The following is a 20,090-nucleotide window of genomic DNA, read 5'->3' as shown; positions in this document are numbered from 1 at the left end:
GAGAGCCCTCTCTCCTGCACGCCTCGCGCAGAAGCCGAAGACCGGGCTGGATTGGGGCTCCAGGATGCAATGGGCGCTCTAGACATGGATTCGGAAGGCGTGAGAGCCAGCGATTTAAACCGCAGGCTCCTGGCACGATTGCCTTTTTGCTACGGCAGCCCACGGAGGGGCCCGGTGCGCCAAGCAGGCAAAGGTCAGCCGATCCGTGTATCCAATTGGGCTTTAATTTACATGTCTCAGACAGGACGGATATCCATCCTGGATAAGGCAACCGTGAACTATGATAATCTTTGAGGAAATGGAGCAAAGGGAGACAGAAATTCTACACGGGTCTTGTAAAAGTCGCAGCCAACGCCCTCCCCTCCCCTCCCGCCCCTCCCTTCCCCGTCCCCCCCCCTTCTCCCCAAATCCGTCCTCTTCACCACTTCTTCTTGTGCTCGTCCATGGACACCCCCCCGGGTCCCAGGGCCACCACGAGCAGCAGGCCCCCGATGACCGACATGGTCTGGAAAAAGTCATATTTGAGGAAGTCGTGGAGGGGCCGGTAGGTGGGGATGTTCCAGAAGGCGTTTTGGATCAGGTTGACCGCCAAGAGCCACACCCCCAGGGTCAGGGCGGCCAGCTTGGTCTTGAAGCCCACGGCCACCAGGATGATGAGGACCATGCCGAAGATGTCTTGGAAGATCTGGGGAGGGAAACAGACCGCGTCAGTGCCACGCTTGTCCACAGGGCATCTACGAACGCCTTCCCCAGGGCTCCTCCGAAACGTGACACAGAGGGTGGTCTCCGGGAGGGGGGAGAGAGGACGGGGAGCAAAAAGAAACCGACTTTAGGGGTTCCCAGCAACTTTTCAGTTTTGTAGCCTTTGTCTGCATGATTTATTTCTAGAGTCCCCAACTTCCTCGGAGCCAGGAGCATAGAATCATAGAGTGGGAAGGGGCCATACAGGCCATCTAGTCCAACCCCCCTGCTCAACGCAGGATCATAGAATCATAGAATCATAGAGTTGGAAGGGGCCATACAGTCCAACCCCCCTGCTCAACACAGGATCATAGAATCATAGAATCATAGAGTTGGAAGGGGCCATACAGGCCATCTAGTCCAACCCCCTGCTCAACACAGGATCATAGAACCATAGAGTTGGAAGGGGCCATACAGGCCATCTAGTCCAACCTCCTGCTCAACGCAGGATCATAGAATCATAGAATCATAGAGTTGGAAGGGGCCATACAGTCCAACCCCCCTGCTCAACACAGGATCATAGAATCATAGAATCATAGAGTTGGAAGGGGCCATACAGGCCATACAGTCCAACCCCCCTGCTCAACACAGGATCATAGAATCATAGAATCATAGATTTGGAAGGGGCCATACAGGCCATCTAGTCCAACCCCCCTGCTCAACACAGGATCATAGAACCATAGAGTTGGAAGGGGCCATACAGGCCATCTAGTCCAACCTCCTGCTCAACGCATGATCATAGAATCATAGAATCATAGAGTTGGAAGGGGCCATACAGGCCATCTAGTCCAACCCCCTGCTCAACGCAGGATCATAGAATCATAGAATCATAGAGTTGGAAGGGGCCATACAGTCCAACCCCCCTGCTCAACACAGGATCATAGAATCATAGAATCATAGAGTTGGAAGGGGCCATACAAGCCATACAGTCCAACCCCCCTGCTCAACACAGGATCATAGAATCATAGATTTGGAAGGGGCCATACAGGCCATCTAGTCCAACCCCCCTGCTCAACACAGGATCATAGAACCATAGAGTTGGAAGGGGCCATACAGGCCATCTAGTCCAACCTCCTGCTCAACGCAGGATCATAGAATCATAGAATCATAGAGTTGGAAGGGGCCATACAGGCCATCTAGTCCAACCCCCTGCTCAACGCAGGATCATAGAATCATAGAATCATAGAGTTGGAAGGGGCCATACAGGCCATCTAGTCCAACCCCCTGCTCAACACAGGATCATAGAATCATAGAATCATAGATTTGGAAGGGGCCATACAGGCCATCTAGTCCAACCCCCCTGCTCAACACAGGATCATAGAACCATAGAGTTGGAAGGGGCCATACAGGCCATCTAGTCCAACCTCCTGCTCAACGCAGGATCAGCATCTTTGGTATTTTGAGAGGGCATGGGGAGCGCTCCCATGGGGCCAAACCCAAAATGGCTGCCTCAGGAGGCGGAGCCAAACAGAATACCTTCCTCCACCTACCTCCTGGGAAGAAGGAAATCAGTGCAAGGGAAATGGGACCAGCTCCTTATCAGTGAACGCGAGGAGACAAACATAATCTGCACCTCACAATGGCTCCACCCCCTTCCTGAAAAGCTCAGTGGACACCAAAGGAAATGCCGGGGAGGGCCCTAGTGCCCACGGGCACCACGTTGGGGAACCCTGATTTACTCTAATCCTTCTATTATTTGGAAGGGCGAGGCACTAGAAGGTCCTGCTCAGCCATAGACTGGGCTTCCAAATAATGCCGATTCTGTAGCCATTTCAGATCAGGAACTTTTCAACGAACGTACAGGAAAGTCTGTGCCCTTCCACCACATTCTTTTTGGGAAGAAATCCCCTGGATTAGAAAAGCACTCTAGAACACAAGGGGAATGTTTGCCCGGAACTATGCTTAGCGATATTTCCATCTCGTGCCAGGGGCTCAGGGGGTTGGACTAGATGGCCTGTATGGCCCCTTCCAACTCTATGATTCTATGATTCTATGATCCTGCGTTGAGCAGGGGGTTGGACTAGATGGCCTGTGTGGCCCCTTCCAACTCTATGATTCTGTGATTCTATGATCCTGCATTGAGCAGGGGGTTGGACTAGATGGCCTGTGTGGCCCCTTCCAACTCTATGATTCTGTGATTCTATGATCCTGCATTGAGCAGGGGGTTGGACTAGATGGCCTGTGTGGCCCCTTCCAACTCTATGATTCTGTGATTCTATGATCCTGCATTGAGCAGGGGGTTGGACTAGATGGCCTGTGTGGCCCCTTCCAACTCTATGATTCTGTGATTCTATGATCCTGCATTGAGCAGGGGGTTGGACTAGATGGCCTGTGTGGCCCCTTCCAACTCTATGATTCTGTGATTCTATGATCCTGCATTGAGCAGGGGGTTGGACTAGATGGCCTGTGTGGCCCCTTCCAACTCTATGATTCTGTGATTCTATGATCCTGCGTTGAGCAGGGGGTTGGACTAGATGGCCTGTGTGGCCCCTTCCAACTCTATGATTCTGTGATTCTATGATCCTGCGTTGAGCAGGGGGTTGGACTAGATGGCCTGTGTGGCCCCTTCCAACTCTATGATTCTGTGATTCTATGATCCTGCATTGAGCAGGCGGTTGGACTAGATGGCCTGTGTGGCCCCTTCCAACTCTATGCTTCTATGATCCTCAGCAGTTGGATGAACCAGGCCAACCCTCTGCTGTCCCCCCGAGGAGAAGCACCAGCCGCAATCGACGCTCCCCCTCCAGGGCGGGACAGGCCGCACTCACCGTGAAGGCGCCCAGCTCAAAGTGCAGCAGCGTCATGAACATGAGGACAAGGAGCAAGCGCCCACCCAGCTGCATGTACTGGCGCGGTGAGATGTCGTCTACGGTCGGGACTCCGGCAAACATGGACTTCCCTTCAGAACGAGACTCGGCCAGCAGCAGGAGCAGCCCCCCGCCCAGAGCCAGATTCCTGGGGAAAGAGACAGGGAGGAGAACGGAGGGATGTCAGGAGAGCCCTGCCGGAGCAGACCAGGAAGGGAACAACTAGTCCAGCCTCCGGCCTCACGCGGGGGCCAGCCAGTTCCTCCGGAGGGACAACAACAGGGCAGAGGGGAATCTTCTTGGGCACCCGAGTGGTGATGCCAAGCTGGAGGCTGAGCTATCCTCCTTCATGGACAGTGAAGAACGTCAGTGTGCCCCCCACCCCCACAACCTCCAGGGCCGGTTTCCTCTGGCCAAGAGCAATCTTCCTCTCGGCTGTGCCCCTTTAGAACCCACCCTGCGACTCCAAGGGGACCACCCGTGACCCACTCACCTCATCAAGAACTTGAGGTCCCATAAAATACTGTAGGCAATAGTCTGGAAAACAAAGTGACTTGTGTTAATACTTAAAAGGTCCTCAGGGAAAACCAAAAATGAAATGGCAAAACCTCAAATCTCTCCCTCCGCCCTTTCAAAATACCTGCCCTTCACATCCTCTTGAGAGTCATGGCAAACGGAAAGTCTCCAAGGAGACGGCCAGCTGTGCAACCTCAGGAAGGCCGTTGCAGAGTTGGAGTCAGGATGGAAAAGGGACCAGCCAGTTTCTCTGCAGGGCCAGCCACAGGGCAGAGAGGCCGAGGCCTTTCCCTGAGAAGACCCTCAGAAGAGCCCTGCTGGGTCAGGCCAGGGAGGGTCCCTCCAGTCCAGCCTCCCGTCTCACCCAGGGGCCAGCCAGTTCCTCTGCAGGGCCAGCCACAGGGGAGAGAGGCCAAGGCCTTCCCCTGAGAAGACCCTCAGAAGAGCCCTGCTGGGTCAGGCCAGGGAGGGTCCCTCCAGTCCAGCCTCCCGTCTCACCCAGGGGCCAGCCAGTTCCCCTGCAGGGCCAGCCACAGGGCAGGGAGGCCGAGGCCTTCCCCTGAGAAGACCCTCAGAAGAGCCCTGCTGGGTCAGGCCAGGGAGGGTCCCTCCAGTCCAGCCTCCCGTCTCACCCAGGGGCCAGCCAGTTCCTCTGCAGGGCCAGCCACAGGGCAGAGGCCGAGGCCTTCCCCTGAGAAGACCCTCAGAAGAGCCCTGCTGGGTCAGGCCAGGGAGGGTCCCTCCAGTCCAGCCTCCCGTCTCACCCAGGGGCCAGCCAGTTCCTCTGCAGGGCCAGCCACAGGGCAGAGAGGCCGAGGCCTTCCCCTGAGAAGACCCTCAGAAGAGCCCTGCTGGGTCAGGCCAGGGAGGGTCCCTCCAGTCCAGCCTCCCGTCTCACCCAGGGGCCAGCCAGTTCCTCTGCAGGGCCAGCCACTGGGCAGAGAGGCCGAGGCCTTCCCCTGAAAAGACCCTCAGAAGAGCCCTGCAGGGTCAGGCCAGGGAGGGTACCTCCAGTCCAGCCTCCCGTCTCACCCAGGGGCCAGCAAGTTCCTCTGCAGGGCCAGCCACTGGGCAGAGAGGCCGAGGCCTTCCCCTGAGAAGACCCTCAGAAGAGCCCTGCAGGGTCAGGCCAGGGAGGGTCCCTCCAGTCCAGCCTCCCGTCTCACCCAGGGGCCAGCCAGTTCCTCTGCAGGGCCAGCCACAGGGCAGAGAGGCCGAGGCCTTCCCCTGAGAAGACCCTCAGAAGAGCCCTGCTGGGTCAGGCCAGGGAGGGTCCCTCCAGTCCAGCCTCCCGTCTCACCCAGGGGGCAGCCAGTTCCTCTGCAGGGCCAGCCACAGGGCAGAGAGGCCGAGGCCTTCCCCTGAGAAGACCCTCAGAAGAGCCCTGCTGGGTCAGGCCAGGGAGGGTCCCTCCAGTCCAGCCTCCCGTCTCACCCAGGGGCCAGCCAGTTCCTCTGCAGGGCCAGCCACAGGGCAGGGAGGCTGAGGCCTCACCCTGAGAAGACCCTCAGAAGAGCCCTGCTGGGTCAGGCCAGGGAGGGTCCCTCCAGTCCAGCCTCCCGTCTCACCCAGGGGCCAGCCAGTTCCTCTGCAGGGCCAGCCACAGGGCAGGGAGGCCGAGGCCTTCCCCTGAGAAGACCCTCAGAAGAGCCCTGCAGATGGGCCGACAGGGAATGTCCTTGGGTTGTCAGGCCTTGTCCTGGGTTTCATGCCCAAGGATATCCTCTTCCCTGCAGGTCCCAAAGGATGTTCCTTCGATTTCCTGACTCACCTGCATGAAGATGATTCCAAAGAGGCCGAAGCACGCGTAAGGAACAAACTTCCGGGCGAGGACCAGCACACACCCAGCTGGAGAGGAAGGGAGGGAGGAAGGAGAAGGCCCTTTAGCGGTGGCACAAGGAGAGAACGTGCCGATTTGCTTTCCCACACGCCCTGCTCCTACCAACGGCCCCAAGAGATTTATGCTCCTTTCGTCTGACTTTTAAAGAACGTACAAAAGCCCATTTTCGCAAGGATAATCCAGAATTGGTTTAATTCCACGATGTGATGGGACGTGCAGCTGACTGATCACAAACACTCAAGCGGTTTTCAGGGTATGAGAAGAACTGAGGTGGTTTCCTATTTTCTGCCTCTGCACAGCCGTCTCCCACCCAAGTGCCAACCGGGGCCAACCCTGCTGAGCTTCCAAGATCGGATGAGATCGGGTAGCTGAGGCCATCAAGTCAGAGCTGACTCTTGGTGACCTCGTAGGGTTTCCGAGACAAGAAAAGGACAGAGGGTTTTGCCACTGCCTGCTTCTGCGTAGCAACCTTACAATCCCTTGGGGGTCTGCCATCCAAGTAGGAATCAGGACTGACATTGCTCAGTTTCTGAGATTTGAGGAGGTCGGGCCAGCCGGGGCCATCCAGGTCAAAGCAGCAGCGCAGAGGTCTTTTGCCACTACCTGCCTCTGCAGAGCAACCCTGGACTTCCTGAGGGGGGCCGGGGGAGCCCCTCAGCCAAGGACTCACCAGGGCTGGCAATCTGATGAGACTGGCATTAGCTGGGTCACCTTGGTCAAGGGGCTGCAACACCAAAAGCAGATTATACTGAACCAAATATTCACCTAATACTGAACATTATATCCCTGACTCCCCAAAAACTACTCTCGGGCAACGGCTGGAGCCCTCCATGAGTGGGGTTAGGTGGGACTTTTAACTGGCTGGGCCGACTGAAATTTCTTTTTTTCTGACACACATACGAGATGCACTCTCTGTGCAGAACGATACAGTAGCTGAGAGCGGGGTTCCTAGATATTACGTCTCTTGGAAGGTGGGGCCCCAAAAAGAAACACTCTACCAGTATTTGTTGGACGTCCCTTGACCACCCAGCGATCCTTCATAATTGGTTCTAGAGAAGAGTGCATTAGTTAATATTATCGACCACTGAGGAAGACCCAGGTATGGTCCAAACACATTTGGTCTGTTCATGTGCAGCTTGATCTGTCTAGTTTTTAAATATAGTTTTGACTTTGCTTTTAACCATATATTGGTGCACTTTAAAAAATAATTGTTAAAATTTTATATTGTTTTACAGCTCAACCTTTGAGTTCCTGACTTTGTTAAGGCTTTCGTTCCCTTTTAGGTTTTGCGTGGTCAGACTGAAAGGCGTCCTGTTACCCAGAGACTCTGCTGAAGGGTTGCTGTTAGTCCTCTGCAACCTCAGTCCAAGAAATTTGGGGACTGGCTCCTGTGGTGGCCATTCTGGGATTGTGGCCCCTGACCTGTGCCCAAATTCCATAGGGCTGGGGACCCCTGCGCCAGAAGAGGAGAGCTGCTTTGCCTTTTGAATGCTGTCCCAGCACCAAGGGGCATCCCAGATAGGTCTGGGAGGAAAGGGAAAGGGAGGAGGCAGCCTTCTCGAGGGACCCCACGGAGGGTCCGGTGCCCTCTCTCCTCAAGCCCCGAAACGGGCGCCCTTACCCAGCTGCCCACACATGTTGACGAGGACAAACAGTGTGGCTAAGATGAGGCCGCTCCCCCACGACAGGTTGATGTAGTCTCTCTGCTCGTTCCACTGGAACCACATCCGGATGCCGTCCTCCAAAAAGGTGCTGATGAGGCAGAGGTGAGCCAGGTGAGGTAGGTAATGCTTCGTCACGCGCAAGAACTAGATGGGAGGCAAAGGGGAAGGGAGTGTCAGGCGGCCGAGCCTCGGGAGAGCCGGAACGGGACGAGAAGAGGGCCTTCAGTGAGAGCATCTTGCAAGCACATCAGAGAAGCCAGTGGCCCCTCCAGGCCAACACTCTGGGTCACACACAGGCCAAGATCCAGGAGCCATCAGGAGGTCCCCCAGCAGGACCAGAACTCCAGGAGCCCTCCCATGGTGCCCCACACCAAGCACCAAGAAGACAGACAGAACATCCCTGCCCCAGACATAAGAACACAACAGAAGCCATGCTGGACCACTCTAATGGCCCATGTAGACCAAGTATCTGAATCCTAGAGTTGGAGGGGGCCACCAGAGTCATCTAGTCCAACCCCTGCAGAATGCAGGAAACTCACAACTACCTGCCAACGCACAGTGACACCAATTCCATGTCCAGACGATGCCCCCAACTCATAATCCCTGGCCAGTCTGGCTTGGAAGAAATTTCCTCCTGACCCCAAAGTGGCAATTGGCATTTCCCTGGGCACGCAAGGAAGGGCCACAGGAGCCAAGCATGGACACAGGCCCTTCTGTCTTCCGTACTCTACGCGGCAAGTCAAACACTGCGGGTCTCTCGTGGGTGTTTATCAGAGTATGGAGATCGGGTGGCACAGCCTGCATCCCTGTTTGGCACCAGAGTGGAAGCACCCGGCAGCCAGTGAGGTCAAAGGCCTCTGCTTGAGACCCTGGAGAACCACTGGACCAAACCACGATGGACCAGGGGTCTGATTCAGCCCAAGACGGCTTCATGCGTGGTCAAGGAGGAGTGGGGGAAACCAACTAAGTCAAAGAGGGTCATTTCCCTCTCTAGTGCTTCAACCCAAGGACTCTGGAAGATGCAATAAGGCAGGGGTAGTCAACCCGTGGTCCTCCAGATGTTCATGGACTGCAATTCCCATGAGCATCTGGAGGACCACAGGTTGACTACCCCTGCAATAAGGAACTTGGCCCATGAAAGAAAAAGCCCCTGAGAGTTCCCAATCCCCCATCGCAAATATTTTTCAGGAGACACAGAAGATTCACGGATGGATCCTCCCAGTCAGTGCACAATTGTGCTAGAACATGCATGCGTATGCAGCTGCCTTGTGACAAATCCATGTTTTCAAAAGTGAAGCTGCATTAGAGGCGTCAAGCAAGCACACGAAGAAACACACACATTCTGGGGTGCTTTTTATCTTCTTGCAGTCAGAGGATTCTAGATAACCCAAGCAGGAAGCAGGAAACCAGAGTTTTTTTTTCAGATGACATCTTAAAATTATCAAAAAGAAGATTAAAGAGGAGTCGTTTCTCAGGGTGGAAGAACCTGTTGCTTCCCCTTAACACAAAGAGGCCCTTCAAAGCTGGAACTGACAGAAAGGAGTCAAAAACCCCCATTTAAGCCAAGAGTACACAAACCACAATCACACTCCTTCACTCCAGATTAACACGCAGGGGATATATGGGCAGGAAAGCACTGGAATCCCTGCGCCCTGCTTTTTTGCAGTACGGTCCGTGGCTGAATCACAAATCAATCCATGAACCAATAGGCATATTTGCAGACTGAATCGGTTTGCGAGCAAAAAGCTGCAAGGAGCAGAAAGCAGGGGTTAAATGCTTTCTGAGCCACTTCACCCCCCCCCCCCCAGCTTCCTGCTCACCACGGCTTTAAGCAGCAAGCAAAAAGGGGTGAAATATTCCCCAGCGATTTAAACCCATATATTTTGTTCCTCGTGGCTTTTGGAGGGGACCAGAAAGCAACCAAACAGCAGAGCTGTTTTTTTTTCCTGAGGAGCAGACAGCAGGGGTTTAAATGTCTCCAAGTCATTTAAGCATGACACAGCAGGGGCTCATGGTAATCATAGTCCATGGGCCTCTGGAAAATCACAATCTGGCCACCCCTGCTTTAGGTCATGTGGTATGGCCACAGAGGGTTGGACTGGATGGTCTTGAGGCCTCTTCCAACTTTTAAATATTGCAGTCTCCTTGTGCAGGTGTGGGGGCAGACTTACCTGTATGGGGCTGTATGGGACCATCAATGGTAGTACATGAGGAACTGTGATATCATCAAAGAGTGCATGGTTTGGACGCATAATCTCCCATGCTCAATTCCAGGTACCTCCAATTAACAAATCTCTGGCATTTTTCTGTCCCGAACCTTGAAGCACCATTGCCGGTTCAAAACAGGCTAGGCTGAGGCAGGCAGGTGAAGGTTTTGAGTCAGGTTACGGTAACCACAGAAGAGTGCTTAAATGACTGTTTTCTTCCATGCTCAACCTGGAGAGCAATTCTAGGATGCAGCAACAGGCAAAGGATAATTAAATTGCTTGAAGCAGCGCCCAAGGCTGTGATTTTGTGCACAATATCTGAATTCCACTCTACCGGCGTTAGTTTAAAGACTGCTAGGCACTGAAAGCAGCTTGAAAGCACCCCAGGCTAGCCTGAGGTCAGCATAGTTTGGAATCGAAGGAGGGTAGGTCCTGGTTGGTGCTTGGATGGCAGAACACACAGGACGTCCTGGGTTGCTAGGCAGAGGCAGGCCAAGGGAAACCACCTGTTTCTCTCTTGACCTGACCTGGCTGGCCCAGGCTAGCTCATTCTCACCAGATCTCAGAAGCTGTGCGGGATCGGCCCTGGTTAATCTTTGGATGGGCAGGAAGTCCTGGGTTGCTAGGCAGAGGCAGGCAATGGGCAACCATCACTGCCCATCCCTTGCCTTGAACAAGCAAATCTTAGAGGGCTCCCAAGAGCAGCTGGTCCATCTTGGTCAGGGCAAGAGAAGAACAGAGGTAACCACCTCTGTTCGTCTCTTGCCCCGACCTAGATGGTCCAGGCTGGTCTGACCTTGTAAGATTTCCTTGCCTGCCTCTGCGTAGCAACCCTGGACTCCCTTGGGGGGGTCTCCCATCCAAGCACTAAGCACGGCCGACTCTCCTTAGCTTCCAAAAGTCGCCTGCAACCTGCGGACACTTAATTTTATCATTATTTAAGGCCTGGAAAAAGCATGGGTCGTTCCCACCCAACTCAGCAAAGTCCGATCTCTCCCCCAAGGAATGCTTTCCACACCAGTGACAGGCTAGACCCCGAAAACGTCCAAGGGGCCCAAAGCAAGACAGACAGAAGCCAGCCGCGGGAGTCCCACCCGGGCTTGGCTCGCAGTCTCGCTCTCCATCGGCGACACCACCGGCCTACCTTGTCGGGTTGTTGTGCGGACCGATGCAGTGATGTCTGGGGAGCTGGGAATGGGCAATATGGTCCTATCAAAGGATGCCGTAAAAGTGCATGCAGAGTGTTGAAGCCAAAAGGCGGCCAACCTGTGGCTCTCCTGATGCCCGTGGACTACAATTCCCATGAGGCCCTGTCCCAGGGCCTCATGGGAATTGTAGTCCACGGGCATCTGGAGAGCCAGTGGCAATAGATGGATGGATTCACCCAGGAAGTTGCAGGACAGAGAGGCCAGCCTCGCCTTTAAGGAAAGCATGGCCAGGAGGCGCCCACGCTCCCCTTTCCTCCATTAGCATGTCTTCGTCCCTCCCCCCCCTATTTGTGAATGGTACGCTCCGGACGCCTATTCCACCGCAGGGCGGCGAGGGAAGAATAGGGGGAGGCGGGCAGTGGTATCTTCCTCCCGCCGCCCGCCTCCCCCTCTCGAGGAAAATGGAACGTCCCGACACGCGGCCCCTTCAGCCCCGGCAGGCCGGACTCTACCACCCGGCCGCGGGGAGAGGGGAGGCTCACCTGATCGGCCAGGTCTTCGGCCGCCCCCATCAGATCGCTGCTGGGCGCCATGGTCGGCTGAGGCGAGGCCAGGCCCTGCCGCGCGCTCACGCCGAGCCCCGCCCCGCCCCGCCCCGCAGGGGGCGCGGCCAGGGAGGAGGCGGGGCCGCCGCCGCAGCCAATCGCGGGCGCGGCTGGTCGGCCTTCCCCCGCCCACCACGTAGGGATCACGTGAGCCGGCGCGGCCAGCGAGGGAGGCCACGTGGGTCCGGCCGCGGGGCGTAGAGGAGCGGCGGTTTTGTGCGCAGGCGACACTTCCGAGCTCGCGTTGAACGCCGGACTTGCCTCCCCCGGGGATTTCTTTGTATTGCAGAACAAGGCCAAAATAAATGAATGAAATGAAATTGCAAAGGCTAACTTTGTGAAAGCCTTGCCGACATTACACGTTCTGCAAACATTCGAGGATATCAAAAGCAGAGTCCAGTGGTACCTTTAAGACCAACAAAGATTTATTCAAGGCTACCCACTTGACTCTATATTCAAGCTTAAATGAATAAGAAGCACTGTTTTTTTTATATACCCCACTTTTCACTACCCGAAGGAGTCCCGAATAACTTTCCTCTCCCCACAACAGAAACGCTGTGAGGAAGGTGGGACCGAGAGAGCCCCAACAGAACTGTTCTGCGGGGCTGAGAGAGCTCAAAGAGAACTGTGCACGGCCACGGTTGCCCAGATAGCTGCATGTGTAGGAGGATTCCTCAGATTAGAATCCCCTGCTCTTAACCACTATGCCATGCTGGCATAATTTACTATCAGCCTGACCTACCTCACAGTGTTGTGAGGCTACAATGGAGGGGAGAAAAACCTTGGGGGGAGGCAGAACATGAAGGAAGCAAGAATTATGTCTCCCAAACATCTCAGGCAAACCGCTCGGCCGACTATAGCAAAAGTTATGGCTTTATCTGGCAGTGCCAGAAAGGAAGGGATTCCCTCTCTCTAGGGCCCAAGGCGATCTCTGTTGCATCGCTGGGCCTGAAACTACCTGAAGAGCAGAGAAAAGTAGTCATAATTGTGTCTAGGCACACCGAGTCGAAATAGGAGCTTATTAGAAACGGGCCAGAGTCCAGGAGCACCTCAGAGACGATCGAAATCTGTAGCAGGAAGGAGGTTTCAGGAATCCTTCTCCCAGCCTCAAATTTTACTAGTTTTCCAACTGCATGCATGCACTTGAAAGCGCACACCTTGAATAAATCTTGGTTGGTCTTAAACAGGGGTAGTCAAACTGCGGCCCTCCAGATGTCCATGGACTACAATTCCCAGAAGCCCAGGGGCTTCTGGGAATTGTAGTCCATGGACATCTGGAGGGCCGCAGTTTGACTACCCCTGGTCTTAAAGGTGCCCCTGGACTCTGATTTTTGTCGAACTAGAAGTGTTTGCATGCCCTCTTGAGGCATGAAGTTGCACAGCACTGAAAACAACCTCCGTATTTCCTAGAAAGAAAGACAACATGGAATGGCAGATGATTTCCCCGCCCCTAGTCATATACACACTTTTATATTACTGGATCTCACTGTTCATTGGATGTGAATTGGTCTGGGTAAATACAGCAGCTGGCAAATGCAGGCGGGAAATAAATGGGTTTTATGTCCATAAATTAACGGTGGCAAGGGATTACGATCGCCCATGTCCAGGCGGAAACGGGAGACCTCTCAGAATATCAACCAATTTCCAGATAGTGTTTCCAGCTCTCAGTGGAAAAATTCCTGCGATTGGGGAGGGGATCCACTCCCCAAAGCTGCTGTTTTCTCCGGTCAAACTAATCCCTGCAATCTGGCGACCAGATGGGATCCTGGGAAACCTCCAGGCCCTACCAGGAAATTGGCAACTATTCTCCAGAGCAAGCGACCAGTGCGTAAGATGTTCAATCCCTGTTTTCTGGCATAATACAGATCTCTCCTTCCCCTGTTTTGCCTTTCAGAGAAATTTCATCTCCCCATCGTCCCTCTTTCAAAGAAGGGCTCTTTTCCATTCTTCCTCCTCCAAGTCTCTGTCTCCTCTTCCTGGTCTTTGAAAATATAATCTCTCAGAGAGGGGGAGTAGGAGGAGAGCGGAAAACCACAACAAAACCCTAGAGAAATACTTCCCCCCCCCCCCGCAGGAGAACCAAAGTGGCTTACAAAGAAAAAATATGCAATTTGATGAACTTGAAACAAGGGTAAGAAACTCCAGAATGACGTTTGAGTCCCGGGGCATCTTGAAGAGGAATAAAGTTTTATTCAGACTATACGCTGCATGCCCATGCATGCTTCTTCAGACACGGAAGGATCCAATTAGTGTGCGTACACAAGGAAATGTACACCTTGAACAAGTCCAGTGACACTTGGTTGTCTTGAAGGTGCCGCTGGGCCCCAGCTCTGCTCTGCTGCTTCAGACCGACACAGAGACCCCCCCCAGTCAGAAATTGGGTCCCACTCCAGGGGTCCCACTGGTTGGGTTGACCCATCTGGTCTTTTTGCCAAAAACGTGGCCTTCGTTTCCAAAAAAAAGACGGGAAGCTGGAATTCGTCTTTTACAAAATAAGCACAGTCGTATGTATCGTGCTCTCCTACTTCCTTAAGCTTTGTTGCTTAAAGAAGAGCAGGATTCGAATCCAACAGCAGGTTTGATGAAGTTTGACTCTGAAAGGCTTATCACGGGGGGTCCCCAACCTTTTGGAGCCTGTGGGCACCTTTGGAATTCTGATACGGTTGGGGGGGGTCGCAGCCACAAAATGGGGGGGGGGGACCCAGTAAAAATAAATGGCTGCCACAGCATTCCTTTGGTCGCAGTGCTGATCTTTCATGCTGCGGCAACAGCTGCTGCCAAAACATTTTAAAGAAATCTGCACAGCCCACCAAATGTCCTGCGGCCAGTCAGAAGCCTGGCCTCACTCCAGCACTTGGTGGGCACCGGGAAAGGTGTTAGCAAGAGCCACAGTGCCACATCATGCTGGGGACACCTGGCTTATGCCCCTCCAGAATCTTCTTGGTGGTCTCTATGGTGCTACTGCGGGGGTAGTCAACCTGTGGTCCTCCAGATGTTCACAGACTACAATTCCCATGAGCCCCTGCCAGCTGGCAGGGGCTCATGGGGATTGTAGTCCGTGAACATCTGGAGGACCACAGGTTGACTACCCCTGTGCCACTGGACTCCAATCTAGCTCTAGTGCCACAAACCGACGCAACAACCCACCTGAAACCCACCTAAATTCTGTTTTTTTAACAGAATTACAGTCATTTTGGCCATGCCTGCTTTGTTTCTGAAGCCAGTGAAGGACAGGCCGCTGCAGATCGAAGGGAAGGTCTTTGGCAAGAAGAATAGGGGGGAGTTGGAGATGCCACGGAGACCCCCTCCGGACAGACGCTCTGCTTTACAGCTGCCCAAAGGGACCTGGACGGAAATTCCCGGGGAGAGCATTGTGAATCGATTGGCATTTGTATCGTGTGGAAGGCACGGAAGCCGTGTGCACCTCAAAAACAGGCAAAGAGGCAACCTCTGCAACACACAGGTGGTTCTCAGCCCAGTTTGGCCATTTGCACCTGGGACTTCTGCCTCCCCCTGCACAGCTGGGTGGGCCAGGAGCCGCTAATCACACGGATGGGGGAGGAAGGAGGGCACAGGCTGGCAGCCGGCTGGCTATAAATAAACCATCCAGGGACACGGAGTTCTTCCCGAACATGTTGTGCAATTGATACTCTGAGACCCCCTCCCTGCACACACACAGATGCAAAGCTTGCCCCCTTCTTGGCCTCCTCAAACTTTCTGTTTACCTACTCTCCCTCTGCCTGGGTGCGACTCCTCCGAATCTTTTCCGCTCCCCCTGCATGGTTTAAGACATTTCTTGTTTCATTTGGCAGTCCAGCAATGACCCCTCCTCCCAAACCGTCAAATTATGCACGGGGTGGAAGGTGTTGACAAAGAGAACTTTTTCTCCCTCTCCCAAAAGATTAGAACTGGAGGGCATCCAAAAAGGAGGAGGAAGAAGAAGAGGAAGAAGAATGCTCTCCAGCTAAAATTCTCGCAGTGGCCGGTTCTCATGTGAGAATCATAGAATCATAGAGTTGGAAGGGGCCATGCAGGCCATCTAGTCCAACCCCCTGCTCAACGCAGGATCAGCCCAAAGCATCCTAAAGCATCCAAGAAAAGTGTGTATCCAACCTTTGTTTGAAGACTGCCAGTGAGGGGGAGCTCACCACCTCCTTAGGCAGCCTATTCCACTGCTGAACGACTCTGACTGTGAGGATGTAGAACATCAGAGAAGGCACGTTGGATCACGCCAGTAGCTTACCCAGGCCAACACTCTGTGCCACACAGGGGCCAAACCCCAGAGGCCTCAGGGAATTTACCAGCATGGGGCCAAAACCCAGGGGCCTCAGGGAAAGACAGTCGCACTGGGACAAATGAAAGGCAGCAGGAAGAGAGGAATGCCCGGCTGGAGATAGAGGAAGCTCGGTTCAGGAAACCACAGCCCACAGGTGGCCACAACTGAGCAAGCTTACGAAGAAGAAGAAGAAGAAGAAGAGTTGGTTCTTATGCCACTTTCTCTACTCGAAGGAGGCTCAAAGCGGCTTTCAGTCACCTTCCCTTTCCTCTCCCCACAACAGACACCCTGTGAGGTGGGTGAGGCTGAGAGAGCCCTGAGATTACTGAAGAAGAAGAAGAAGAAGAGCCAACTCTTCTTAGATGCCGCTTTTCTCCACCCGAAGGACTCTCAAGAGCGGCTTCCATTCGCCTTCCCTTTCCTCTCCCCACAACAGACACCCTGTGAGGTGGGTGAGGCTGAGAGAGCCCTGAGATTCCTGCCCGGTCAGAACAGTTTTATCAGTGCCGTGGCAAGCCCAAGGTCACCCAGCTGGCTGCATGTGGGGGAGGAGCGGGGAATCGAACCCGGCATGCCAGATTAGAACTCCGCACTCCTGACCACTACACCAAACTGGCCCTCACACTGGATCGGGCCAGTGGCCTCTCCAGCCCAGCCCTCGATGCCATACAATGGCCTAAATCCAGGGGCCATCAGGAGATCTCCAAGTGCAGCCAGAACTCTGGAATTCCTCCCAATGTGACCCCCCAAAGCACCAGGAATGCAGAGTATCACTGCCCACGGACATAAGAGAAGCCACGTTGGATCAGGCCAATGGCCCTTCCAGACCAACCCTCTGAGTCACAACGTGGCTGAAACCCATGAGCTATCAGGAGGTCCACCAGCAGGGCTAGAACTCAGAAGTCCTCCCATTCTCGCCCGCCAAACACCAAGAAGACAGAGCATCAGTGTCCCAGCTAGAGTGTTGTGTCCCGACCTTGTGGCTCACCGCCAAGGTTGGACCTGATTTCCCAAGCCCCTCTTGAAGCCGTCTGGGCTTGTAGCCACCCCCCCTTCCTGCCCCAGGGGCCCCGCCCTTGTGTGGGTGAAGAAGGGCTTCCTTCGATCTGCTCTGAGCTCCCTGCCCCACGAGGTCTTCTACTGTGAGGAAGGAAGGAACGGACTTCTTCCTGTCCTCTCTCCCAGGCATCATTCTGCCAAGCTCCCTCATGGCACCCCCAATCCTCATTTCTCCAAGCGAAAGAGCCCCGGCCCCTTCACCCTGCCTGCACCGGGACATCGAGGGCCATTCTGTCAAGATGGTTCAAGATCTCGGGGCCATGAGGCTGCTCAACGAGGCGAAGACAAAGCTACGAATCCATGAGGATTTCCAGGAACAGCCTCTCCCTCCCACCCTCCAGCTTTGGAAGCACCTTTGCACATGTTTTGTGCAAAAGCCACACCAAAACGCGCATTGGCCCTCTCCGGTCTGCTTTCTCTCCACCTCTCTGACCTGCTGTGTTTGTTGATCTTGCCTGCGATCCGGGCCGCGGACCAAGCCGCCCTGGCCTGACGCCAGCCCCTTACATAACCGCTGCGAGCGGCTTGCGTAATCTCCGGGCGTGGGCAGGGAGGATGGGCACCGGGTGCGAGGCCAGCGGTGGCTTATCTCACGTACACCCGTCCCCTGCTGTGGGGCTCTGCCCGCCCCCTTTCTCCAATTGTCCTGGCCAAGGCCTTCATCGTCCTCGTTTCAACCCTTGACAGGCGTGTTTGTGTCGCTGGGCGAGAGAAGCAGAATCTCAGTTCCCTTTGGAGCCAGAGACCCTCACTGGGGCCACATTAACAGGGCAGAGGGGCATGCTCTCAGTACGGTTGCCAGCTCCAGGCAGGGGAATGCCGGGATATTTCAGTGGGGGGGGGGCAGGGCTTGTGGAAGGGATGTTCAGTCCCAGTTTTCTGGCCCATCGCAGTTCTCTCCTTGCCCTGTTTTGCCTTTCAGGGAGATTTCATCTCCCCATTTCAAAGAAGGGCTCTTGTCCATTCTTCCTTCTCTGTCTCCTCCTCCTGGTCTTTGAAAATTTAATCTCTCAGAGAGGGGGAGGAGGAGGAGGAGAGCGGAAAGCCACGACAGAACCCGAGAGAAAGAAAAAATATAGAATCTGATGAACTTGAAACAATGGAAAGAAACTCCAGAGCGACGTTTGAGTCCCGGGGCATCTTGAAGAAAAACAAGGTTTTATTCAGACTATAAGCTTTCATGGTCCGTGCACGCTTCTTCAGACACGGAAGAATCCAAGTCGCGTGCGTGCACAGGAAAGCTTCCACCTTGAACAAAACGTGGCCTGTCTTAAAGGGGCTGCTGGGCCCCAGCTTTGCTCTGCTGCTTCAGACCGACAAAGAGACCCCCCCCCCCGAGTCAGAAATTGGGTCCCACTCCAGGGGTTGATTGATCACTCAAAGTGGTGGATGCAGCCTGAATATGGAAGAGTAAGGATATCAGCCTTAATATGAATTTCCGCGGTTGTCTTCCCCGTAACAAGCTATGGATGTGAAAGCTGGGCCCTGAAGAAGGAAGACGGGAGGGGAATAGAGGCTTTCGAATTGTGGTGTTGGAGACGAATGCTGCGAATCCCATGGACAGCCAAACTTACCAACAAACCAATTATGTCATTAGAAGGGAAGATATTATGGCGAAATCTCGCTTACTTTGGATATATCATGCGATCAAACTCGCTAGAAAAATCATGAATGCTCAGCATGGTCAGCGGCAAAAGGAAACGTGGTCGCCAAAGGACCCGCTGGCTCGACACGATCAAAGCCGATACAGGGATGACCATGAACCAACTGAAAGAAGCAGTCAGAGACAGGGACGCATGGCGGAGACTTTCCTATAGAATCGCCAAGGGTCGGACATGGCTGAACGGATGACCTCGTCACCATTAACCCTACTGGGTGGGTTGATCCACTGGCCTTTTTGCCAAAAACGTGGGCTTCATCTCCCAAAAAAGGACAGAAAGCTAAAGTTCAGCTTTTAAAAAATAACTGTATGTATCGTGCATTCCTACTTCCTTAAGCTATTTTTCAAAAAGAGCGAGGTTCGAATTCTGCAGCACCTTTGAGACCATCAACTCCAGTATGCCCGGTGCAATTCTGCAGTCGTTTTGGAGGGGTGGATGAACAGGAACATGGCTGGACACATCCAACTCCTCCCTAAGCCAAAGACGCCTGCAGTTTGCAGAGTACACAGACTGGGATTGGAGTTTGACTCCACAGTCCCACATGAGCTGAGCCTTCCCCACAGTTCCCATGCATGCGGGGCCCATCTGCACTCTGCTAAACAACCACGCCTTCCACTCTGCCCCGAACTGGATGTTCGCCATGCATTTTGCTCCCTCCTGACACTTGTTTGCTGCAAGCAGTTCCTAGAAAGACACCATAAATAATTACCTAGGAGGGAGGCCTGTGAGTTGGCCAGAGCAAAAGTTCAGCGGGTGCAAGAGCTGGAAGAGGGTCAACAGACAGGGAAAGAGCCACCAGCAGGCGTTCTAGGCACCGGCTTATAGGCCTGGGGTTTTGGAGGCCTCGCAGGTGGGGTCTGGGGATCCCCTGGAATGCCAGCTTATCTCCAGAGATCAGACAGATCTGTCAATCAAATCTCTAGTGTCCAATCAGAAGCCCTTCTGGGTCAGAACTTCACCTGGCTACACCCCCTTTCTAAAAACACTTGGGAGGCAACCAGGGAAGGTGTCAGCAATGCCATGGCGCCCACAGGCACCATGTTGGGGATCCTCGACACAGACAGAGCCTGAGAACTTTCTGTCTGAAAAGTTTATGCCCAATTTGCAGACAGAAATCTGAATCTCATTGATTGATTGCCTGGTTCTTTTAGCTCCGTTAGCAGGGCCTCCTCCCTGCCCAGCCAAGGGGCAGCCATGTTCATCTGTGACAGCAAAACATTCATGTCCAGCTGCACCGAGGGGCTTTTGAGTTCCCGCTCCTTCCTTGACTTGGAGAAAGTGGAGAAAGCCCCATGCACAGGACTTGGAGAAAGCCCCATGCACAGGGCGGCCAACTGTTGGCTCTCCAGAGGTCCATGGACTACGATTCCCATGAGCCCCTGCAAGCAGCAGGAGCTCATGGGAATTGTAGTCTATGGACTTTTGGAGAGCCAGTTGGCCACCCCTGTTTAGTAACTGACTAAGGAGAAGCTGGTCTTTGGTTTGGTTGGGTTTCCAGTGCCTGCCCTTGAAGACAAGGGGGATTCATTTTTCTTTAGGGTCCCCCGACATTCTTCCTTGTTCCAA

The 20,090-nt window shown here is 54.1% G+C and overlaps 1 protein-coding gene across 1 annotated transcript; it reads right to left on the bottom strand.

The window, feature by feature from the left end:
* Positions 1-397: 397 nt before the first annotated feature.
* On the bottom strand, positions 398-11,622 carry LOC143833693 (surfeit locus protein 4-like). The gene is made up of 6 exons (XM_077329800.1): positions 11,466-11,622; positions 7,526-7,712; positions 5,836-5,912; positions 4,042-4,085; positions 3,510-3,696; positions 398-685 (listed from the first exon to the last, which is right to left on the bottom strand). The coding sequence occupies exons 1-6, from the start codon at positions 11,514-11,516 to the stop codon at positions 419-421; spliced, it is 813 nt and encodes a 270-aa protein (XP_077185915.1). The 5' UTR covers positions 11,517-11,622; the 3' UTR covers positions 398-418.
* Between the last annotated feature and the right edge of the window lie 8,468 nt (positions 11,623-20,090).

This window comes from Paroedura picta, chromosome 3, assembly GCF_049243985.1.
Source record: "Paroedura picta isolate Pp20150507F chromosome 3, Ppicta_v3.0, whole genome shotgun sequence".
NCBI classification, from domain to species: domain Eukaryota; kingdom Metazoa; phylum Chordata; class Lepidosauria; order Squamata; family Gekkonidae; genus Paroedura; species Paroedura picta.
This window is presented reverse-complemented; position numbering and strand designations above follow the sequence as displayed.